The sequence below is a fragment of the Liolophura sinensis genome, chromosome 8 (assembly GCF_032854445.1).
Source record: "Liolophura sinensis isolate JHLJ2023 chromosome 8, CUHK_Ljap_v2, whole genome shotgun sequence".
In the NCBI taxonomy this organism is placed as follows: Eukaryota; Metazoa; Mollusca; class Polyplacophora; order Chitonida; family Chitonidae; genus Liolophura; species Liolophura sinensis.
In genome coordinates, this window is record NC_088302.1 from 7,075,006 (window position 1) to 7,101,539 (window position 26,534).

General features: G+C 40.7%; 1 protein-coding gene and 2 pseudogenes across 1 annotated transcript; 2 read left to right on the top strand and 1 right to left on the bottom strand.

Annotated features, from left to right (window-relative positions):
- Positions 1-12,676: 12,676 nt before the first annotated feature.
- On the top strand, positions 12,677-15,508 carry LOC135474008 (tubulin beta chain-like). The gene is made up of 4 exons (XM_064753989.1): positions 12,677-12,733; positions 12,930-13,038; positions 14,042-14,397; positions 14,693-15,508. Exons 1-4 carry the CDS (start codon positions 12,677-12,679, stop codon positions 15,506-15,508), a joined length of 1,338 nt encoding a protein of 445 aa, XP_064610059.1.
- Positions 15,509-19,932: 4,424 nt separating this feature from the next.
- LOC135472140 (tubulin beta chain-like) lies at positions 19,933-22,826 on the bottom strand (annotated as a pseudogene).
- A 736-nt stretch (positions 22,827-23,562) lies between these two features.
- LOC135474120 (tubulin beta chain-like) overlaps positions 23,563-26,534 on the top strand; it is a 5,648-nt pseudogene continuing 2,676 nt past the window's right edge.

Below are 26,534 nucleotides of genomic sequence, written 5' to 3' on the forward strand. Positions count from 1 at the left end.
TGTATACATGGATTTGTCATTCGTGACAAGACTCAGGATTCAAGACGGATACTCACTGGTACCAGGCTATGCCTGATTCTTTGTACGCTGATAGTCTGAAACTATAAAGAACATACGTTTGTATAAAGTATTTATAGAAACAAAGTTAAGAATATTACAAAGAAAATACGTCTGTATAAAGTATTAATAGAAACAAAGTTAACAACATTGTGAAGAACATTCGTCTGTATTTATTTATTTATTTATTTGATTGGTGTATTGTTCGTCTGTATAACGTATTAATAGAAACACGGATTCTGTTTTTCTGGCATTACTTTGCTCTGTCACCACAGTCACCCCAGTGTTCTTGGCGTGGTTCTAAATTTCTGTATAAAACTTGCTACGGGTGGCAGTGATGTAAAGCGAGTTTTCTGAGCTGAATTGCTGGGCCTGTAGAATAAATTGGTTGTACAATTGCTTAATGATAGGATACAAAAATATATGGTGATATTAACCCAATATGAAGATTTTGTTGACTCAAAGTGCACTATATCCCCCCTCCCTATCCTGTCTCTAAGCATGTATGTAACTAATTTCTATATTTGATTGATTGTTACTACAAGTCACACTCATCTTACACGTAACAGTGCGTAATCGGTTACAACAATTCTCCTCGACCGCTTTTTGTTGCCAGGTCCCCACGAACAGTGAACTTGAGGAAATCAAGAATTCTCTTGAAGAATTCTGCCTAAAAACTGTGAGCGAGCCTCTACCTCGCTTGTCCTGAAGACTGAAAGGCAAGCGTATTAACCATTAGTCACGGTCTGCTCCTCGTGTACGAATAAAATCTGTCTAGACGGAATTAAACGATAACGTTGTTTAAAACAACCATTCTGAACTAAGGCTGAGCCATTGCTACTCTGAATCCTTAAAAACAGTTTCGAAAACATCAAATGAAAAAACCTAAAGCGATAAACATTGAATTCCGACGTGCCTGGATCAAAAACGTCCACTTCCTTCTTCAGTCTCAGCTTTCATGCAAGTTTCATGACGATAATGTGTGCTAAGCAAATCGCCCACGTACAGTTCTTAAGGCTTGGTTGCCTGCGACTTCATGTGGCTGGGCGTCGTTAGCACATTGGTCACGTAATCGGACAGCTTGTTTTTCTCGCATCTGTTTTTTTCGGTTACATTGTAGTGTACCCAGTATATGTTCCAGTGATTTTAATTGTGAGATGAGATAGATCACCTTTTGCTAGTCGAGAAGTTTCAAAGGGATTTGGGAACATAGTGGACTCATCTAAACGCGTCTCCAGTCGATAGATAACACAGAGGGCGAAGTAGAAATCATTATGTTGTGGCATGGTAAATTTAAAGGCGTCTTAAATTGTATCAAAAGTGATATTCATAAAAAGAGTGTACTAAACAATTTTTCAGCGTTCAGAGGTGATGTACTTTTTGTTTCTTTTGTTTCGCCTAGTCAAATGTGTGAAGTTTTTTTCCAATATGAAAAGAACTAAGTCACGTGGAAATGAAGGCTTAGCTGCTGAACACCCTAAAAATGCACCACATATATTATTTCCTCACTTGTCATTATGTATAAATACCATGATTGTACACGATCACATGCCGGACGAAATACCCAAGGTTTTAATAGCTCCTCTTATCAAGAACAAAATGAGTAATATTAATGAATCTGATAACTATAGGCCCATTGCTGTAGAAGACATGGCTTCAAGTATTATTGAACACGTCATTCTACATCAATGTGAGTTGAATTTGTAGTTCCAATCTAGGGATGGTTTCAAACGTGATCTCCCTACTGACTCGTATTTACTTTCTTAACGAGGTAGCTAACGTTTACAGAAATAAAGGTAATCCTGTAATTGTATGTTTCATGGATGGCAGTAATGCGTTTGATGCTTTTGAGTGAGTGAGTGCTTGGGGTTTAACGTCGTACTCAACAATTTTTCAATCCTTAGGGTGCATATACGTGTAATGTGCCTCCTTGTTGCAGGACGGATTTCCACCGCTCTTTTATTTAGTGCTGCTTCACTGAGGCGACTTACCGAAGGCAAGTAAGCCGACCCGCCCGAGCCATTATACTGATACGGGTCAACCAGTCGTTACAACTACCTCTTTTAAAGTCTTAGGTGTGAGTCGATCAAGGATTGATCCTGGATCTATCGGTCCCGAAGCGGACGTTCTACCAACTGTGCTATCTGGGGCGGTGGTTCAATGCCCAATTGTTTTGGATAGTGAATGTTCACTATGGTCAGTGTATTCGCAGAAAAGTTTTAACAAAATGACAGTAATACATAACAATGCATTCAGGTGGAGGATGAAGTTAAAATTCAGCTGTAGTGCTAGTAAAATGTTTGTTATGCACAGGGTAATGTATTTTGGAGAAATACTGCCTAAACCATCATACTGCTTGTTAACGAGACTCGAATCCAGTAACAGCCAAACGATAGCTACTGTATGGACCTCAGATGTTGGTGTTCATTCAGTATTATTCTACCTTATACTGTTATTCTCCGTTTCCATTGGTAGAGACTGTCACATGATATTCCGAAAAACATGATGTACAACGATCACGCGCCCAAGGAATGGAACATCACGCTCAGAAAGTATTATCCAATGTTCACGAGGCAATATCCATCGATCTGGTGCTAATGTCCAACGATCACGCGCGTTGTTTTCCAAAGCAGTTATTTCCCTTTGAGAGCTCTCTGGCGTCTACTTGTTCGTAAAGTGGCCACAGACCCCCATTAGTTTTCCATAAGCGACAATGTTAACGTTTAGCGCTGTAGCTCAGTCCCAAACATTCCGAGGCCAATAAGCTTTGGTGCATACCTGGCCCAGCCTGAGAGAAAGAAGCTGTAAAAATCTTGACATAGGTTGACCGTCAAAATCTGGACCTTTACATGCCGGCAGCTGGGAGGGGTGCTTAGCAACGCCAAGGGGACGTCACTCGCAGCCTCATCACCACCTGTCTCCTTGTGTCCTCTCGCCCAGAATTTCAAACTTTCACCATTAAAACTCATACCTGCCCAAAGCTTAGATAATTTCCATCATTTTGATACCAAGCATGCACTTGTACACTAAAAACGGCAGGCTGGCAGCAAAAAAAGACTTTACACCCTAAAATACACAGAACTACAATCGTCCCTACTGAAAAACGCAAGTTGTAATGGGGGTCTGTGTCCAAGTACACAATCGGATGGTGGTTATAGCTCCTTTATCGACGTACAAATTCGGTGATTTAAATTACAACTCGAAAAGGTACTGTTTTTTCTTCTTCTTTTTTTTTCGGTATAATAAAACATGTTCGTCTTCGTTGAATATCACTTCTCTGGAGCTGACAATTTCTGTTGTCCCACCTAACAGCATGCACTGTCTGTATAATATATGGTAAGTGGAGTCATAATGTTTATTAATGCGCTGTCTGGTTATTAGCTGTCATTATATGTAATCTCTGTATTTATCTTGTATGTTTGTATTATACTGACTTAAGTCTGCAATAAAACCTAATAATAATAATAATAATTTATAAAGTAGAATAACAATGTAGGGATGGTCATACAAGTGGAGTGTAATAGCTACACACAGGTACCACATTTCAATTCATCAATTATTTAATTACTGTAAGTATACAACAGGTTTTTAGTTATTTTTTAATCCATCTTTTGCTGACTGTGGCTTTAGGTGGAGATACTTTTCATGTGGGGCGGTGCGGCGATTTTCTCACTGGTTCAAAGCACTTTAAATAGCTTGTTTGTCTCAATTTTTTAGTCCATCACGGCGAATAAATCAGGCTTCATCGTCAGAAAATATAACTCCCGTAAGTCTACTCTATCATTAATGTATGGGATTTAACTATTTGCATTAAAATCTGATATGTCTTTAATGGGAATTTGCTAAACGTAAACATATCAATCTTCTGGTCACGGCAACTTGATACAGGTATTACCATACCCATTTAAGAGAGCGTGTTCTAAAACGTGACTGCCTTGGTGCCGAAACAACTGCCAGATTTACCATATCGATTTTCAGAAAATACCAGACTGAAACTGGGTTACCTTTTATATTTATTATTCGAGAGTTTTACACCTCTTATCATCATAAAATGCATTTTCCAAGCCTTTTAACTACTTTCACTGAAGCGAAATGAAGCGAATAATGCTGATTCTCCAGATAAAATATACCCTAGTGCAAAGGCACGTAGTCTTGTAAGTGGTAGTAGTTAGGGCTTTATGTAACAAGGGAGATAACTACACTTCTGGAAATGCTTGTTTCGGGAAATCTTATCTCCCTTTGAAAACACATACATTTATTTCTTTATTCGATTGGTGTTGTACGCCGTAGGCCTGAGAATATTTCACTTATATATACGATATTGACCAGCATTATGGTGTGAGGAAGCCGGGCAGAGCTTGGAAGAAACACTCGACCACCGGCAGGTTGCTGGAAGTCCCACATACGGCCGAAGAGGAAGTCAGCATGAAGTGGACTTGAATTCACAGCGACCGCATTGGTGAGAGGCTTTTGGGTTATTGCGCCGCCTTGGCACGCTAACCACCTCGACCACGGATGCTATTGCATCGCTACCGCATTGGCGGTTAACTTAAACTCGTAAATAATTCTCTTTGTGATAATGGTTAAAGCAATGGCTCGGCGCGACAATCAGTCTGTTAACTTGAAACGAGGTCACGTGTTTCGCCTTGAAGTCAGGGGGTTTGTCAGGTACCTGTGGAAGGGTGCTGTTTCACTTCCGGTATTCCGATGTCCCACACCCATAAACATGACCACCGTCGCATTAGTTAAAAATTCTTCAATGGCGTGGAATACGAATCAAATAGCCACACTCAAAAAAACCATTCTGTTGATTTTAAGGGAAAATCTGTTGTCTGGGTGATGCTAGAGTGTATTCTGAAATTACAAAACAACATTTTGTGACATTAAATATCTTGTTAATCTAATAGAATCTTTATGTTGAACTACAGAATATGTGTGGTATATTTAAAAGAACAGTCTGCTGCAATGACAGAATACAATGCAGTTGTTGCTAATAATACGGAATATATATATACATATATATATATATATATATATATATATATATATATATATATATATATATATATATATATATATATATATATATATATATTCGTTTAAATACGAAAACGCATGCGTATGAGGTAGAAACGTGTTCGAAGCCGCTAGTGGCATCTGCTGTTGTAGCCTTTTTTCGAGCTGAACTCTACACGAGTTTTATCATCTGTAATAACCAAATACTTGTTAATGTGTTACTTATTGTCCGTAACATTCAAATACTTGTTAATTTGTTACTTATCGTCTGCAACATTCAAATACTTGTAAACGTCTTACTTATCATCTGCAACATTCAAATACTTGTTAATGTCTTACTTATCGGTCACAGTGATGAAATTAAGGAACGGAAATCATTTATTTTTGAGGTAATGTCATTCGCTTGATCTGGCACCACTTCAGTGTATTCTGTCCATCACAGCTTAAAGGAGAAGAACATGACACTACAGGCTGAAAAGAGCACATTTTTTTCTATATGGTGGTGCCTGTTGTATAATTTTGCGATTTTCCCTTGCCACACGGCAAAGCTGGCATAAATCGCTGAGTCCATCGCGTCCTCCATCTTTAACACTCTGTAATTTATGCTGGGGGTGTGTTGTTTCTCAGCCAATGAGAGTCCTTAAAACTGCCGGCTTGTTCGTGTAAACTCGAAGTGTACGTCCAACATTTCGGTTTCCTGATCGTCAAGCGGAAAACGAAATGTACTGTTCGTTACCTTATGGGGAGAAGAGTTATACCAGAAATGTACAAACTGCACATCGATGGCTTCCGATAGCAATTCTCCTCCTAAGACAGAAGACTTCAGGACTAGTTCTCAGGCAAAATGGAGTCGCCCACGCCGGATGTTGGCGCGGACTTTATTTATAATTTATCACCTTGAGGTACATATTAGAAATAGATTAGAATTAGAAGTACATTATGGACCAAGGGATTTTCTACAATCTATGGCTGTCACTGTTTCTGAGACCTTTGTGACAATAAGTGTGCTACAATCCCTGCGCTGTCTTAAGTGGCCTAGCCTGAAGTTTAGCACTCAAATAAAAAAAACTGATAGTACATCTCTCCCTATGGCCTACTTTTACCGACATATGTTTCGAGACTCAAAGCGATGTAACTGTCGGGGATATTGTTTATCTGTTATGGCTAATGTACCTCAGTGTTAAATTGTAATAAGGAGAATTTAATAGGATGATTTGAAATTCATTTGTATTCAGTATGTTGTGGTGCATTATGCATATTTCATACTGTTACATGATAGTATAAGTAATTTATGCACTATCTTTAGTTGTTTGTTCTGTAATGTTGCCTTATGATGTTTCAAATGAGCTAATGGAGTATTTTTTTTGTATGTCCGCAGGGGGTCGTTATACCGTTAACCTTTCAGTTATAATAAAACCGTCATGACGAAAAATCTCGAGTTGTTGGAGTTTACCCTAGAATATCAGCCTCCAAAATAAATATTGAGGGTATTGTGCATGCGTCGCTCTCTACCTTTCGCTTTAAATCACTGCCACCACTACACAAGCTGGACATTTGGAGCCTGCAAGATGCACGTAGGCTTGTTTAGGTAAGCCTCATCGCGTATGTCCTCCGAAATATTTAGTCAGCATTCACCAATAAATTGTTTTAGGTTTTGGTTAGAATCATGTTGTACATACTCAGTTAAAGAGAATGCATGCGTGTAAAGTATTGTTACAGAAAAAGGTTGAGACGGATTGTTTGTGTTTGCTTACATCACTGCCTGCCTCATCACCGTGACCCCAATGACCTCGGCGTTGTTCAAAATCTCTGTTCAAGATTTACAATGGCAGTGATGTAAAGCTAAAGGGAATGCGACGCATGCACTTTAAGGAGTATGGGAACTGAGATGAATCTTGGTATTCACAGGGGTAAACACAGGAGTGCCAGCAGTCAAAGGTTGGTCCTCACCAGTTACCTGACAATACTGATAACTTAAAGCCGCAATCAATGCCGCGAGGACTGGATTTAGTACAGTACCTCGATATAACCTCTCTTGTTCTAATAACACAGGGCTCGGTACAGGTTACCGCCATTGTTCAACTTGCCGCTATTTCATTGGCTGAGATATTCTCAGGGCAGTGGCGCTAAATGAATGAATGAATGAATGAATGATTATAGTGTGAACATCAAAAGTGAAAACAAAAAGTACAGACATGTTTAAAATCAGATAAAAGAAAAATAAGAGTTAAAACTCGAAAACCAGCATATTTTAAAAATAGTTTATCTAGAAATCTATATGTAAATAACTTTATCTATAAATATTTACGAATTTAATTTTATGATATAAGCCAATGGCGTTCAGATAACTGATGACAACATCGCCAGCGATGCTGTCAAATAAATCATATATAGGGTTGACTGCGTAGAAGCTTAAAAGCGCTAAATTCTTAAGTATAAACTGCTAGCGAGAGCACATTCGCTTTAGAATTCTCCTATCAGAAGCATTGCTGTGCTATGACAGAACAAATGCTCGAAGAGTGCGTCTCGTTAACGCAGCGATGCTTGACCTTTTAGGTTTGACCTTCTTTAGGTAGGAATAATTTCGAAAATTCTCCATTGACCAATACAGCAATGTTATCCAAAATCACCTTCAAACAATGCGCCTGTTGAAGGAAATTGAATTGTACGTTTCTAACTTTGTTAATGCACAACATACTTGTTTTTGTTTCAAGGACAAATGTTAGATCACGAGTGGGTGAATCTGAACGCTGTGTCAGTGAGGGATTGTCCAGGGCCCAGATTCATAAAAGATGGCCTGTTTGCGAAAACGAGTTAAAAGGAGATTTCCCCCAACAGCCAACAAGAAAGCTACCACGGAAGCAACTGTGATGATGTGTACGTAACCCTACATGTCTATCGGGTCAAACGTCTGGCCTAAGGCTGGGTTCAAACACAAGCAAAGTGCATGCCTGACAGAAGCAGCGAGCTAGTGCTTGAAATGGACATATCGCCAAGGGTGAAAAAATTGTGCTGGAAGTCCGTCCTGCATTAAGGAGGCACATCACATGCACTCTAGGAACCTGTCGTCGTTATATGACTGAAAAATTGTTAAGTACGACGTTAAACCCCAAGCACTTACTCTAGGTGTCTTCTGACATATATGTGATTTTCAGTGAACAATCACATGTTCAGTTTTATCAGGGGTTTCCATCCGACAATCAACTCACTCAAGTCGATATAGTTAAGACATTGGATTGACGGATTGTCGGATTGACTGGGTTACTGCCCCTTGCTGTCTAGATGACGAGAACTGTTCAGCGAACTTCAATGGTAGTAAAACGAGGCAATTCAGAACATAATGCTGACAAGGGGTGACACGGCCATGCCAGCTGCGTACCACGTAACTCATTTCTGGCATTGGGAATTACAAATACTTTATAATACATTATCGATAGGAAGGACAACCGTATTTGGTTTACACATGTCAGTCCGTGGTGTACGGCATACATACCTTCATGGTTTACTATACTTATAATTAGCTTTCAATCTATTCACGATGCGAACGTTGCATTGTGGGAATGTGTGTTTGGAGTAAGTCAGGCCTTCCATATTTCTCGCATCTTGCTAGGAGAAAAGTAATCTCCGAAAACCTTCACGTGTGATGATCTGATGATTTTTTGCTGGGTTAGTGTTTAAAATTCCCTGTCTGATGGTGGAATTGCATCAACACCTCCATGTGTCCAAAGACTGGAAAAATGCAAGCGTCTTAAAAACTCTACCAAGGCCCGATTTATATCCTATAGTGACCAACGTTATCCAATAAACTGGGTTTGGCAAGTCGATTTATCTCATTCTCTTGTTAGCTGTGTTATTGACTCTTAGTCGAACGAATAAAGAACAAACGCTATTTCACAATTCAAAATTTGGACAAATCGCATCGTGTGACAACTGCTTACGAAACACAGCGTTTTTTCGACTGCATAAGCTGGTCCTTTTCACTTGTTTCCCACAAGTACAGCTAAATTATAAACACCATAAGCTCTACTTGGCCCGTCTTGGACATTAGACGTCAAAGTTTTCGGAGATCACTTGTCTCCTAGTAATCTGACAGATATCTGGAAGTCAGAAGTCGACAGTTTACCCAAATCAGGGCATATCAGTCATGTAAGGCGAAATCACGCTTTAGAGCCAGTTCGTGTCAGTCCTGTCATTTCTGAATTAAATTCACGTTGAGCATAGGGATTTGGCATTACATGAACTATACCCCAGTACCAACAACTTTGATTTACTCCAATGGATGTGATTAAAGCTCATATCATTAAAGGGACATACCGCCGAAAGAACTTCAGAATGTTTGAGTGTTTTAGTCATGGACTTCCACATTATTGCAAAGGAAATGTAAGTATACAGCAACTTGTACTACAGCTCCATTTAGAACATAATTATGCAAGGACAATATATACCAAAAAATGGTCCCTTGCGCACACCATACAATTTTTTTTTCAAATGACTTTTTGTGATTAAAGAAAAATCTATAAAAAAAATTTTTTAAAAATACAGAGAACCACATTAACAACTAATTTTTCAGGCTCTTTCATCTGAAAATTCATGTAACATTTATGTTTGCTCCATATTTAAGGAATTCATGAAATGTGTGGTTTTTATCTCTTAACACACTGTTCAGGGTTCAGTTCCGCGAGGGGTGTTAAAATGGTCCGGAACTTAGGTTCCTGTAGCCAGCACTCATGACGTTAAAGGTGATAGCTGTTAAAACAACTCGTTTAGGGGGTATGTTCCAAGCATGTTTACTATTAATGTTATTTTAAGAGCATTGAATGAAATTTGTATTGTTACGACCCAAACTGTCTGTATTATAAAGAGATGGCTTGTTCGAAATACACGACAGTTTAGCCGAACAAAAAAAGTAACCAAAACCAGCAGATTTTATTTTACAACAATTTATTAGCTTAACAAGAACAGATAATAAGACTTATACAAATACTAAAGTACTTAAGTTTAACAAGAAAGGATAGAAGTATCTATACAAATACTAAAGTACTTACGGTGTCCAAACGGACGCATATTTTCCACAATATATATACCACACAGGCATAAATGCTCAGAGGCCAATTCACAAGACGGAAAATCCACAGTATAACTGAGTGTATGACAAAATATACACAAAATTCCACAGACAGGGTCCGTGTACTAATAAGCACTGTGTATACAAGAGCACAAATTAAACATACAAGTTCAGACGGAACGAGTGCTCGGTGGAGATAGGATATAACAAAGCCAGAGGCTATAGAGACACCAAAATTCAGCACAAATGGCCTACTAAAGTAATACACAGCAAAAGCATCCAAGCTCTCAATAATTCTCCTTTCTGCGTTCTCTGTTCTCTCTTCGTTTGATCTGCTTTCATAGGTCTTATATAGCCTGGTGGAATTGTCTAGAATAAGAAAATTCCTGAACACTTGATGTAAACAAACAGGCACCGAACTGAGCGCAATCTGGAACATTCTAAGGTAGAGGTAGACAGCAGGCGCTGAACTCAGCGTATGTAAACAAAGGCAAGCTAAATTTAGAAACTGACGGCAGTCGTGCACATAAGAGTATAAAATAAATTTCGAAGATAATTAAATCATATACAGTACGCCTCAAATATGAACAAAAATCATTTATGGCAAAATTGTCTTCCTTTTCCATATAGCCATGGTCTTAGTTTTAAAGTTACTCTCCTTGAATCCTTTTGGAGATCTTTTGATGTCAGATATCCGCAAATTTGTATTCGACCATTTCTTCGTTTATTTTAAACAGAGCACAACAATGAATGATCTCTACCAAACTGAGAATACACATCACGCAGATAATATGAACAGTAATGAAGAGTGATCTAGTTATTTTGCTAAGAGAATGACATGAAGTGAAGAGTACAGAACTCTTTCCACTTCTCATATGCACGCATAGTCTATCAAGTACACAATCCTCGGTTGTCTGTCTGGGGCACCATGCCAGGGATTTTATTTTGAAATGTAATAATTTATGTCGCTGATCAGCGAAAGACACATAACTGACTTGAACAATAATTTGGGTGGTTGAATGGAAAATAATGGGAAAAGATTTAATTAGTCCATAGGCTTGATACGTTCTGTATATTCCATGCATCATTGAGATTATTTTGATGGGTTATTTGCTCCGCTTCAGGAATACAGTCACATAGAGATCTGTACATTTTCTGCCAAATGCCACATGCGCCTACTCTTTCAGTGCAGTCAAAATTCAGCAAACTGGTCAGAACAAGCTACGTGTATTTGAAGTAAGCATGTTCATGTAGTTCATGCAAGACTACATGGAATTTACCACTGCTGTCTTGCTGCTAGACAGGAACAAAATTGTAACCGTGTAGTCTTTCGTCCACAGCGATTTCCAGCAATAGCCCAGTGTATACTTAACATTGTGCATTCACCACAACACCTAGAGTGGAAATACACGCTAGATCAAAATTTTGAGTGAGAAATTCACGAATTTTCAAAGTAAATAGTATTCATATATATCACTCTCATGAAATAAAGTAATTATCATGATTACTGAGGAAAATTTATTCGTATATAATTAGGAAAGGCTAAGAGCGTTTAACACAATTCCTCAACAGTATTTTATTTCTGTATTTATGTATTTTTTTGATTAATGTTTTACGCCGTATTCAAGAATATTTCACTTATACGACGGCGGTCAGCATTATGGTGGGTGGAAAACGGGCAGAGCCCGGGGGAAACCCACGATCATCCGCAGGTTGCTGCCAGACCTTCCCACGTACGGCCGGAGAGGAAGCCAGCATGTGATGGACTTGAACTCACAGCGACCGCATTGGTGAGAGATTCCTGGGTCATTACGCCACGCTAGCGCGCTAACCAGCTGAGATTTTATTTCTGTAAATTGCGGTCTTATTTTACTCACTGTGCATGACATAGTTTTATTACAAATTCTCCAATACATTGTTTATAATGTGCCGTGAAACTCACGAACCTTGCGCGGGTTTGCATAACTAGATTTGTTTATCAGTGTGATGCATTTAATTCGTAACATGTTTCTGTGTTTTCCCATTGCTGTTCTGGTCCGATCGTTAATACGTTGATATTTTAGGAACGCGCTGGATTTGGCTGGTTCATTGACTCTCAGCAAAGCGTCATGTTAAGCTTATTTATATAATGTGTGGTATGTATATATCACCCTGAACTGATTTGCCTGCGGCTGTAACGTCAGGCTCTCCTACCTGTACTACGGCCGATTTAGTTACGTGACGTAATCGAAATTCCCTGGTTTCAAGCCGTGGCGTGTTCCATTTCGAGCAGTCTTGTTACCTACCAACCAGAACCCAGCCCTCCTCTGACTGAAGTGGGATATACTTATGAATAAAGCAGATTAATTAGAATAAATCTTGGGCGTGTTGCAACTACTTCCTCCGCCTGTCGCTATGCTGTAAACATTGCCACCCCTACCCCCACCCCATGCTCAGTATTTGTATAAAATAGAATCCACTCCCAGTTCCACTACAGTCGCACCTTTCGCTCAGGTCCTATCTGCCATCACAGGTCTCAGTAACTTCCCGCCAGACACCATGAGAGAAATTGTCCACCTTCAGGCCGGCCAGTGCGGAAACCAGATCGGTGCTAAGGTAAGAACGTGTTGAATTAGATCACGACTAATATATATATCCTTGTGCTAACGAATGTTGTACTGTAAACTGAATGAATGACTACAGCTTTACGCCACATTGTCAATATTCCGGCCATATCCTGGAGATCAATCCGTTGAATTACATTCTAAGTAATCGTTATTCTCACAAACGCATTAAAATCGATTTGTTTTAGTTCTGGGAGGTGATCTCTGACGAGCACGGTATCGACCCGACCGGAACTTACCACGGGGACTCTGATCTCCAGCTAGAACGAATCAACGTCTACTACAATGAGGCCACCGGTAGGTGACTGAGCTAGAAGTAGGCTTATCCAGTAAACACTAAAGGAACCGTATACACCCCGTGACTTCCATGGCTATTTAACTAGGGAACCCTTCCTTTAGAAATAACCTATCCAAAAAGTAGTGTAAAGAGACACCGGTTTCCTGGATCGTGCAGAAAACAAACGGGCATAATGGAGACAGAAAAATCAATCGAGGAACCCTGCATAATTCACAAGTACAATAATCTTAAATACACTTATACCTGTAAAATAAAGGGAGACCGCAGTAAGAATAGGACCTGTAGAATAAATCTGATCCCTAGAATCGTTTGCCATCTTTTTTTGATTCTGGTATGCTCGTTCATATTTCTAACCAAGTGACTGAAAAACCAAAATGGGGTAGGGCAGCTCTTAAAACTGTACAATTTCCTTCCTTCTATTTTCACATCTACTTATTACTGTAATAGATGTAGTGTATGAAAGCGTGCCGCATGAAATTCCGTATCTTCTGCACGGGTAAGGGCTTCCGATTTACACATTGGGATTCGCAGGAAGCGCCATAAGCGTTCATTCTGGCTTTCCAGGATGCGCGATAAGGATTTGTAATACCTACTACCTATTTTTGTGTCCTTTTGCCCCTCCGTGCAAGGCAACGCCCAAGGGAATACTTTTAATTACCGGTTAACGTGAAGGCGAGTCTCTGAGAGCCGGTACATCTCGGTTAGCTTTACCAACTAAAGGGCATTTTATGTATTAGGTACAACGTTGCATACTGTGTCGACAGAAGGGATTCTTAGTTCTGGTTGCTGTTTGTTGTTGTTTTCGTCTGGAAACTATATTCTGATCGATATAAAGCTTCTGTAGTGCAACAAATTCACTTAAAAGGAATTAAAACCAATTTATACGGTCACAAAAACGACAATTGCAGATTTTTTTTTTTTTTTTTTTTTTTTTTTTTTTATTATGCGTTTTGGAAAATAGTATCCCATTTTTTTTTTTTTTCATTTTTTTTGTATTATCAGGTGGCAAGTACGTGCCCCGTGCTGTCCTGGTCGATCTGGAGCCCGGTACCATGGATTCTGTCCGCTCCGGACCATTCGGTCAGATTTTCAGACCGGATAACTTTGTTTTCGGTCAGAGCGGTGCCGGTAACAACTGGGCCAAGGGCCACTACACGGAAGGTGCCGAACTGGTCGACTCCGTTCTGGACGTTGTGAGGAAGGAGGCCGAGAGCTGTGACTGTCTGCAGGGGTTCCAGCTGACCCACTCTCTGGGTGGGGGTACCGGGTCTGGAATGGGTACCCTTCTTATCAGCAAGATCCGAGAGGAGTACCCCGACAGGGTGATGAACACCTTCTCCGTCGTCCCTTCACCAAAGGTAAATTACGTTCAGTGTTTGCAAGTTTAACTTGAAACAATGCCCTATAGGACTTAAATTTCCCAACTGAATACAATGTACTGTTACAGTGTACATACAATGTACAACTTACTTCGAGTGATAAATGCATAAATACCTCCCCCCCTTCCAAAAGAATTTATATATTACATGAAGAGATCTATCTATATATATATATATATATATATATATATAAATAATTTATTTATTTTTCTCTCCTCTCATTATCGGGATCAATTTGATCAATTTCTAAAACGGAATTTCACTTCTGCCACAGGTGTCGGACACAGTTGTAGAACCGTACAACGCCACCCTGTCCGTCCATCAGCTGGTCGAGAACACAGACGAATCTTTCTGTATTGACAACGAGGCTCTCTACGACATTTGCTTCCGAACCCTGAAGTTGACCACCCCAACATATGGGGACTTGAACCATCTGGTCTCAGCCACAATGTCCGGTGTGACAACCTGTCTGCGATTCCCGGGTCAACTCAACGCTGACCTGCGTAAACTGGCTGTCAACATGGTACCCTTCCCCCGTCTCCACTTCTTCATGCCCGGATTTGCCCCTCTCACCTCCAGGGGTAGCCAGCAGTACAGAGCCCTGACCGTCCCAGAACTCACCCAGCAGATGTTTGACGCCAAGAACATGATGGCCGCTTGCGATCCCCGTCACGGCCGTTATCTGACGGTGGCCGCCATGTTCCGTGGTCGTATGTCCATGAAGGAAGTCGACGAACAGATGTTGAACGTACAGAACAAGAACAGCAGCTACTTTGTCGAATGGATCCCCAACAACGTCAAGACCGCCGTCTGTGATATTCCACCCCGTGGTCTCAAAATGGCCGCCACATTCATTGGTAACAGCACAGCCATCCAAGAGCTGTTCAAGCGAATCTCCGAGCAGTTCACTGCCATGTTCCGTCGTAAGGCTTTCCTGCATTGGTACACCGGTGAGGGTATGGACGAGATGGAGTTTACTGAGGCCGAGTCTAACATGAACGACTTGGTGTCCGAGTACCAACAGTACCAAGACGCCACGGCCGAGGAGGAGGGAGAGTTTGACGAGGAAGGGGAGGCAGAAGAAGATTGAAAGCGCAACTGATCAAAACAAACAAAAAATCACCACCAAAACTTTTATAAACTTATACTGGAATAAATTTTGGGTAATTCAAAGCTTTCTCAGGTAAACGTAATGTTAATTCCTTAGTTTGGTAAGCTTTTGTATTTTGTGTGTTGGATAAACACGGACGGTGTCTTTAATACATTTTGAAAAGTCCAGTTTATTTAGCGGACAAAGTACTAGAGTTGCTTAACGATCCTGTCAACCCTCGAAACTTTTGAAATAAAACGTAAAAGTTCTATAAAAGAAATCTTATTTCTACATTGCTGCTTATCGTTCTTGAAGGGACCAGGGTGGATGATACACGTCGCCTTTCCCGCCTAAAGGTGCTATAGCATCCAACCTTTCTGTAGTCTATTGTTCAATGACCATTTGTGAGTAAACTGGTAACTTGGTTCTCTCGTATTACGAGAGGAAAAGTTGCGGGAACGTCAACTTATTGACCGATCGATTAACAAACCCCTGAAATTATCTTGACCAGTGCAGAAATAAAGTAAAAATGTCTGATCCGCCATCTCGCCTAACTATCGGCTACCACCATTTTCAGGTTATAATCCTGGCCCGCGGTCACGAAGCGATCTTCGACTGGAGTCGAAATTTTAATCGTTAAATTTTGTACGTTTTCCTCTCGTTTTCGCTGAAGTTTGTTGCACAATAACTTACTCAGAATTTATGTTGTCGAGCAATATTTGAAGTTTTAAGTGATAATTTAAAAAAAAAAAAAAAAAAAAAAAAAGTTTACTTCGTGATCCGTTGGCCTTGATCCTGTGCCACCAGTAGTCGGTATCCAACCAGCTAAGATGGCGAGGGTAACGTGGCACAGTATCTGGAATGGGACACTTCTGTATCTAAATCTGCACGAGTGCAGGTGACCAATTCTCTAAGCGTATACTTCATACCATTACCACGGCACATGTCCCCATATGATCTGAAACAAACGGACGATAAGCGGGTTCCGTACAACTAACCATCGTAATGCGGTAGTTCATGATTCAATATCAAATGTTATGTCTATTTTTGACGGGTATCCTACTAAATTAGAAAAATATTTAAAGATGTTCATGCCTTTTTCGATCCTCTCACCAATGTGACCGCTGTGAGTTCAAGCCCAGCTCATGCTGGCTACCTCTCCAGCCAAAAGTGTGAAGGCCTTCCAACAACCTGCGGACTGTGGTGTTTCCCCGCGAACGGTCGTGTTTTCCCCACGGACTCTGCCCAGTTTTCTTCCGCCATAATGCTGGCCCCCGTCGTATATAAGTTAACTATTCTTGAGTACGGCGTGAAAAAAAACAACATATAAATAAATCCCGGCTTTGTCAAAGCAGAAATGTCTATACAGTAGAATATAGCGCGAAACCTAATAATAATGTATACAAATTGACGGACTTAATTATCTTGCGTGCTTTAAATAAGACCCTTGCTACACGCTGTGTACAATGCCCAAATAGGTTTGGTGATTAGGTCGGCGATGTTGGCGCAAGATTCCAACACATTCAACACCACATTCGCCAGAATGCAGCACGAGCAGGTGCGAACATAGAGTTGTATGTTTTGGAATCTTGTGCCAACTTGGCCTCGGACCCCCATTAATTTTCCATAAGCGACAATGTTAACGTCTAGCGCTGTAGCTCAGTCCCAAACATTCCGTGGCTAATAAGCTTTGGTGCATACCTGGGCCAGCCTGTGAGAAAGAAGCCATAAAAATCTTGACATAGGTTGACCGTCAAAATCTGGACCTTTCCATGCCGGCAGCTGGGAGGCGTGCCTAGCAACGCCAAGGGGACGTCACTCGCAGCCTCATCACTACATCACACCTCGTGTCCTCTCACCCAGAATTTCAAACTTTCGTCAATAAAGCTCGTACCTGCTCAAAGTTTAGACAGTTTCCAGCATTTTAATACCAAGCATGCACCCGTGCACCAAAAATGGACGCCTGGGAGCAAAAAAAGACTTTATACCCTAAAATTCACAGAACTACAATCGTCCCTACCGAAAAACGGAAGTTGTAATGGGGGTCTGTGTCCACTTCACCGAGCTCGTGTGATTTGCGTACCAGCGCAGCACACGTCCCAAGATCATCTACCAATGCGGTGGGTGTGACCTTTTTTGACTTACATATAGGTCAATTGAGTAAACCTAAGATTAAAATTCAACTTTCCTGTGTTAACTTGGTTTAAACTGGTCGTGATGTCATTCTTGTGTCAACTTACAGTATAAACTATGTGTGACGTCATTGCTGGGTCAACTTACAATATAATTTGCGTGTGGTGTCATTCCTGTGTCGACTTACAGAATAAACTGTGTGACGTCATTGCTGGATCAACTACAGTATGACCTGTATGTTGTGTCATTCCTGGGTCAACTTACAGTATAACTTGTGTGTGGTGTCATTCCTGGGTCAACTTACAGTATCACCTCTGTGTGGAGCCATTCCTATGTCGACTTACAGTATAACGTGTATGTGGTGTCATTCATGTGTCAGCTTATAGTACAACGTGTGTATGGTGTCGTTCCTGGGACAACTTACAGTATAACGTGTGTGTGGAATCATCCCCGTGTCATTCAAGACTTGCAGCATGGAGAGCAGAGTCAGAATTTGCAAATAAATGTACGAGGGAAAAAACACACACATACATATATTAAAAGTATATATACCTCTGGATTAAAGTACAGCCAATTGGCCCTACCAGAGTCAAGAGTTGGGTTAACTTGCAGTATAACAAGTGTGTGATGTCATTCCTGGGTCAACTTACAGTATAACCTGTATGTGATGTCATTTCTGGATCAACTTACAGTATAACCGGTATGTGGTGTCATTCCTGTGTCAAATAACAGTATAACGTGCGTGTGGGGTCATTCATGTGTCAACTTGCAGTATAACCTGTATGTCGTGTCATTACTGGGTCAGCTTACAGTATAACCTGTGTGTGGTGTCATTCCTGGGTCAACTTCTATTATAGTCTGTGTATAGTGTCATTCCTGGGTCAACTTACAGTATAAACTATGTGTATAGTGTCATTCCTGGGTCAACTTACAGTATAAACTATGTGTTATTTCATTCCTGGGTCAACTTACGGTATCACCTGTGTGTGGTGTATTCATGGGTCAACTTACAGTGTAACCTGTGTAAGGTGTCATTCCTGGGTCAGCTTACAGAATATCCCGTATGTGGTGTCATTCCTGAATCAACTTACATAATAACGTTTGTATGGTGTCCTTCCTGTGTCAACTTACAGTATAACCTGTATGTGGTGTCATTCCTATGTCAAATAACAGAATAACGTGAGTGTTGTGTCATTCACGGAAGGATTTGATTCAGGAGTTCAAATACAGTAGCTGGGTGTGATGTTATGTCCTATAACATGACAATGCGCTATAAATGTTTAAGGTTTGACGTCATATGTACAACCATCCAGTGAGATGATTTGCCACTTGCTACGTTAACTGACAACCATCAAGTGAGATGATTTTCCACGTGCTACGTTAACTGAAGAAGGCTTTCTGGAAGGCTTTCTTTACAGTTAACACACACTGTATTACGAAGATTTGGATTGATCAGCGTAGATTAGGTTAATTAGCTACCTGTCCATTACCATATCAGTAGGATTTGCACACTTTTTCAGCACAGGGCAAGTGTGTAGACAGAGGAATCTGGACAATTCCTCGAGGAGAGTATAAAATGGGAGCAGGGCAGGACCAAACCAAACTTATTTGCTGTTTAACCTTATAAGACAAATAAGTTGGACAGACTGGACCATCTTTGAACAAACCAAACTATACCTCAGCACACTGGTCCATTGACAAATAGATTCATTTGCGCAAAGTGTTTCTGAATGACGAAAGGGTTTTGACAGATCGCAAAGTACACATTCCACAGTACTCAAAAAAGTGACGTAAAAATCAACGTATTTTCATGTTGACGCATTACATACTGATAAATGAAAAATCAAGCATTTTAATTCTAACTAATTAACTAATCCAATTCGACAATCAGAAAGTCCATAGATACGACATTAAAAGATTGACGGATGTTATTTCCCAATACATTTGAAATTTGAGTAGGATGCGCTCTTTTATTGCAGCTCTCATCACGCAAGGCTAGACCACACCTGTTCATATCTATAGGGCATTAACGTCTACTTTATATGATTTATTGCTAACGGATGCCCAAGGCTTTCCCACACGCAAAAACAAAACTTAGCATTGAATCCCATATCTGCTCATTTCTCAAGGATTCGATAATAACGCTATCGTAATGTGTTGTCCATATTTTCTCATATATGTAAATAATAGCAATAACTAAAAAACTGTCTTTTAAAGCTTTAATATTACTTATAATAATTTTAAAAAATGGGTCTGCCAGTGAATTGATAGATTTAATTGGGTCAGCAATATTATGTCTCCTCCTCAGCTTCCTCGTCCTCGTCAAACTCTCCCTCCTCCTCGGCCGTGGCGTCTTGGTACTGTTGGTACTCGGACACCAAGTCGTTCATGTTGGACTCGGCCTCAGTAAACTCCATCTCATCCATACCCTCACCGGTGTACCAATGCAGGAAAGCCTTACGACGGAACATGCCGTGAACTGTTCGGAGATTCGCTGAACAGCTCTTGGATGGCTGTGCTGTTACCGATGAATGTGGCCGACATCTTGAGACCACGGGGTGGAATATCACAGACGGCGGTCTTGACGTTGTTGGGATCCATTCGACGAAGTAGCTGCTGTTCTTGTTCTGTACGTTCAACATCTGTTCGTCAACTTCCTTCATGGACATACGACCACGGAACATGGCGGCCACCGTCAGATAACGGCCATGACGGGGAATCGCAAGCGGCCATCATGTTCTGGCGTCAAACATCTGCTGGGTGAGTTCTGGGACGGTCAGGGCTCTGTACTGTTGACTACCCCTGGAGGTAAGAGGAGCAAATCCGGGCATGAAGAAAGTGGAGACGGGGGAAGGGTACCATGTTGACAGCCAGTTTACGCAGGTCAGCGTTAAGTTGACCCGGGAATCGCAAACAGGTTGTCACACCGGACATTGTTGCTGAAACCAGATGGTTCAAGTCCCCATATGTCGGGGTGGTCAACTTCAGGGTTCGGAAACAAATGTCGTAGAGAGCCTCGTTGTCTATACAGAAAGTTTCGTCTGTGTTCTCGACCAGTTGATGTACGGACAGGGTGGCGTTGTAGGGTTCCACAACTGTGTCTGACACCTGAATAACAGCACATTTATAAATATGAACAGTAATCATAAATACATCTACAAGTTTCTAGTTGGGACATATTTCACATATTCAATAAGATAGCATCTCATTCTGAGTATTTTTGTTTTATTTAACTATTTATGAATATAACTATCACAGTCCAAACTGTTCAATTGTGAAACAGGTTTTTCAAAAAAGCATGGCAGAAATATTCTTAAAAGCTAAAAAAATTCTTTGCAGTTTTCCCTCTTTTAAAGGTTGTTTCCAATACATAAAAACCCCTCCGATACTCACTATAACTCAAGTAGAAACTTGATATTCTGGTTGAAATCAATGGATCTGCTGATATCGTAAACATAATTGAACAGGTGTAGGAATTATCCACATAACAATAGGCTACATCATGAAGAGTAAAACCAGACCAGCGATCACAATGTTTATTAATGGTGTTTTTACGTAGTACCCAAGGATATTTCAGTTATGCAACGGCGGCCGGCAATATGATGGAAGGAAACCGGGCCCAACCTGGTAGAGAACCATGCCTATCCACTGACTGCTGTTCCACGTACCTACGAACGCCCTGGGAGGAAGCCAGCATGCACTGAACTTGAACTCACAGCGACCGCATTGAAAGGGCCCTCAGTCACAGATTTTGCGCTAGCACGCTGACCACTCGGCCACGAAGGTCCGGTTACGACAATGTGATAACAGATAAATGGTCACAGGTAATACAAAACACCTACCTTTGGCGAGGGGACAACGGAGAATGTATTCATGATACGGTCAGGGTATTCCTCTCGGATCTTGCTGATGAGAAGAGTACCCATTCCAGATCCGGTACCTCCACCCAGAGACTGGGTGAGCTGGAACCCCTGCAGACAGTCACAGCTCTCTGCTTCTTTTCGCACCACGTCAAGAACCGAATCTATAAGTTCAGCCCCTTCCGTGTAGTAGTGACCCTTGGCCAGTTGTTACCGGCTCCGCTCTGACCGAAAACAAAATTGTCTGGTCTGAAGATCTGACCGAATGGACCAGATCGGACGGAATCCATGGTACCGGGCTCCAGATCGACGAGGACAGCACGGGGTACATATTTACCACCTGTAAGAAAATTGGACGAACTAATGAATGCCTTTGACCATTTTCCAAATCTGACCACGTTATAAGTGTTTTTTTTTTTTTATTTTCAAGAGATAAATATGCACAAAGAAAGGGGGTTAGCTCCCCCCCCCCCTTTTGACATTGTGAAATGACAAATCGTACTACCTGTGTTATGTTTATGAAATTACTGGCTCACGGATTTCTCAGAAAGAAAGCTGATCTGTAAGCACTTTAGCTGACAGTCAGCAAGATGCCAGATGTCATTAAAGTTCAGAGGTTAATCTAAACTGACAATTTTACCCCCAAATACCCACCCGATATAGCCTTACATTGGACATTTACGGTGTAATCTGACAAGGCACATTGTTTATCTGCTCATAAGTACTGGTTAAATCTACTCATACAAATGTGTTACAAGATCATGATTAAATTCTCAAATTGCAGGCCACAGTCGTTTTTGTCAGATGATTCTGTTAGCCATCTCGTATTAAAAGCCATGTAGATTGTCACTGCAAATTCAGACGGGTTTTTTTCTGTTTTGTTTTGTATATACATATCTATTACCTGTGCTCTCTTCCATACTCGTTTGAAGCGTTACCTTTTGTTAATTTTTTAATAAATGGACAAATGGTTGCCCTCAGCTTTACTTAATCTATTAATGGTTGTGTGATGAGGACAAAAAAAAACAACAACAAAAAAACACATACCTGTAGCTTCGTTGTAGTAGACGTTGATTCTCTCTAGCTGGAGATCAGAGTCCCCGTGGTATGTTCCTGTCGGGTCGATACCGTGCTCGTCCGAGATCACCTCCCAGAACTAAAGAAAGGTAGCAAAGTTTATTTTGTGCGAGTTTTAGCTGCATAGTTTGCAGTTCGATGTATTATATAAGCTTGAGTTATATTCTCATTCATAACCTAAAGAGCCTCACCTTAGCGCCGATCTGGTTTCCGCACTGGCCGGCCTGAAGGTGGACGATTTCTCTCATTGTGTCGAACTTGAAGGTGTCGCCGTGGAACTGTCTGAATCGAGACTTGACTGATTAGTAAAGCTTCAGAGTGATCGGTATTTATCCCCTAGTCCTGCCTTACAACTCACAACAGCTTCAAAAGGCGATGGTGGAAAATAGTTTGCATTGTGTGGAACTACATGATGGAAAGATTCACACATTTTCCATTGTTAGCAGGGACAGTCTGCTGCGCAGGAATACACGTATGGTGTTAAGTGGCTAGTGACGAGTGCGTGGGTCTGTTTGTATGTGATAGGCTCGGAAGGCCCAGTGCAGGCAGAGACAAGCTTGGAAATCTTACATAACTGAACACATGCCTGGTTTGTAAATTACAGTGATATGACCAAAACGCTTTAACCCTGTTATTGGGTTTTGGATGAATGGTTATCCTTTCTGTTCAAAGAAAGACGAGAATTTAATGATGTGTGAGTCCTTTTCATGTGTCATTCCAGGCGTTCCTGATGGGTGACTTTGTCTGATGAGTGACTCAAATTTGACCCACGTCCGTCATGAATCTGCCTATTGTCGGATAACAATGCCCTCTTCACAGGAACAACGCAGTGTTAGAGTGCATGGCCTGTTGCCAGTGAATGTGGCTTGTACCTACCCAGCCCCGCCATGTTCTTTGTCCATTCGTGTTATTATCACCTCGCCATGGAGAGAAGTTCATACAATGCTTGTTATTCATCGGAGAACATCCGAGTGACATTCTGACGTTGATCGCGCAAACATGTTTCGTCAGGCTCATGGTTGTTTGCAGCCATTCATGCGTGCAATGAACATATATTTTTTATTTAATCAGTTTTGATTTGTGTGTTTATGGATGTATTACAAATTTTTCTATTAATAACAATATTGTTATTGTTTCGTCACTTATGCAGGTAGCAGTGGTCGAAAGAAGAGAGAAGTAGATGAACGGAGTCGATCTCACTACTTCATTGCCGAATGATTAAGCTTTACATATTAGGCATACATTTGTAACAGATAGCTTGCGAATTGCTTCATACACGATTTTATTTATTATTTATTTGATTCGTGTTTTTAGGCCGTATTCAAGAATATTTCACTTATGTGACGACAGCCAGCATTATGGGTGGGAGGAAACCGGGGGAAACCCACGACTATCCGCAGAATGCTGGTAGACCTTCCCACGTACCGGAGAGGAAGCCAGCATGAGCTGGACTTGACTCACAGCGGCCTCATTGGTCAGAGGCTTCTGGGTCATTACGTTGCGCTAGCGCGCTAACCAACTGAGCCGCGGAGGCCCCCTCTTCATACACGAAGCTGTTTTGTTAATCCGAATACATGTCGCTTAACGTTTAATTGAACATGTTATGTTCATATATGGTGTGCTGAATGGTGAAAAGCGGTCTTTTATTTGCCATAAATATCCCTTGGGTACGGCGTAAAACACCTATCAAATAAATAAATAAATTTATTTACCATAGACGTCTGCGATCCAGTCAATAACACTTCTCTCGAAATCACTGGTAGTAAAAATATTTATTTATTTTATTTATTTGATTGGTGTTTTAACCAACTACTCCAGAATATTTCACGAGAACGCCCAGTATTATGGGTGGAAGGAAAACCGGGCAGAGCACGGGGTAAACCACGATCATCCACAGCGTGCTGGAAGACATGCCCTAAGATAGCCTGAGATAGTAGAACATATGACACATAGAAGCACACAGATTCTTACGCATGAAATATTAACAATTTGATAGATTATAGACTAGATAGGGACTGGATGTTACTATCGAACTTTCCCGCATATGTGAGATTCAGATATGTACACTATATTGGTGGAAGGACGAGTGGTTTTCAAGTAGCGCAATTAAACGACCAGAAGAACGGCGCTGAACGATTACGTTCAACATGGCCCTACAAGCAGAAACAGTGTGAAAATCTACAAAGTATGCAAATGCTTACTACACCTCACAGAAACAAACCGATTGCCGCAATGATTGGACAAGTGTCCATGACGGGAATTGAACCCGTGTGTCCTTGCATACACTTGAAAGGAAAGACCAATTTAAGTATTATGAAGGTAACTGTATTTCCGTTAATCCCTGGTTATGATTCAGACTCAAGACCTCATTGTCAAGCCATCGGCGTGGAGAATACATTTGACGGCAATTGTCGACTTCATGCATGATTCAAACATTACAGTGGTGCACAAGGATTGTCAACATTTTCCAGATGAAAAAGATGTGAAAAAAATATCGAAATGTTACTTTAACCTATATAAAAAAATCAAAATGAATTCAAAGAAATAAAAAAAATTACATCAAAATAAAATTTAAAACACGTTCAAAAATTATAAAAAGAAAACAAAGTAATTCAAAACAAAAATTAGCGTAAAGAGAATGGTGTAATGAACAGAGAAGTCAAAAGTAATCTGAATTTAAAACAATTTTTGTGTCTTGATAGCGTCATTTAAAAAACAGAATCGAAAACACATCCACTGCCGTGGCAACCCGTTTGCCACTTCCTACTAAAATGGATACGCCACATGTACATTTTAAATCACCTTTCTTCGTGTCAATATTGAAAATTAAATTTTATTTATTTAAGTGGTGTTTTACACCGGACTCATGAATATTTCAGTTATACGACGGCGGTCAGCATAATGGTGGGAGGGAAGAAACCGGCAGGAACCCGGCAGAAACCCACGACCATCCGCAGGCTGCTGACGGTCCTTCCCACGTAAGACCTGAAACAATGACCGCGTTAGAGTTAGGCTGCCGTGTTATTGCGTCGCGATGGCATGCTAACCACCTCGGCCACGGAGGCCCCACGCCCTAGATAAGCGAGTAAAGTTGATAGCAGTGGATCAGTCATTGATTATAAATAAATTGTCTGAATTGATATGAAACGTATTTGGAAAAGGACCCTATTCAACGACTAGTCTATATAAAGCGTTGTGCCCAAAATATCCAGCCAGTCGACGTAAAGAAATTGGCAGAGCGTGGTTATCGGTATCCGGGAGGCCAAATCGGTGGGGGTTCGGTCGGTCAAAGGAGGAATACCCTTCCAAATTCCCATAAACTCATTATGGATATATTATCACACCCTACACCTGCGTATATTATGTTCGCAAAATGCAAATAAAAATTTATTTGTTTATTGTTCATTTTGGTTGAGGTACAGTGTGGTACTTAGGAAGAGTCCAAGTTTTATGACAACGGTTCATTTTATGATCAGAAATTAATCGGAGTGCCTGAGTCAAATGAAGCCAAAATGAAGCCAAACGGCACGTAACTGACGAACTTTTTTTACGCTTATAAGATTGCCTGACCGCCCCCTTATTGCCATAAAAAACCTAGAAAAGCATGCTTTATTTATTTATTTATTTTATTTTATTTGATTTTCATTGAGACCAGCTGAAGACTTTTTTACTAGTACGATGGGGGTCAGTTTTATAGGTGGAGGAAAATTGAGCGCTTCGCGTAAAGCAGCGATCTTCGGCAAATACAGACGAACTTTTACACGTGTGACGTAAACTCCATATTGGAAGAAGACGAGTCATCACTGCAAACAACTTCTTTTCAGGCACAACAAGGTTTCAAAATTAGGCTTTAAACAGTGAATCTCACTTTTGTGAGCCCGAGCAGACAATATCCACATGGAAAGGTATTGTTTTATAATTCCTGACTCCTCGCAGTGTAGGTTTCAACGACTGCA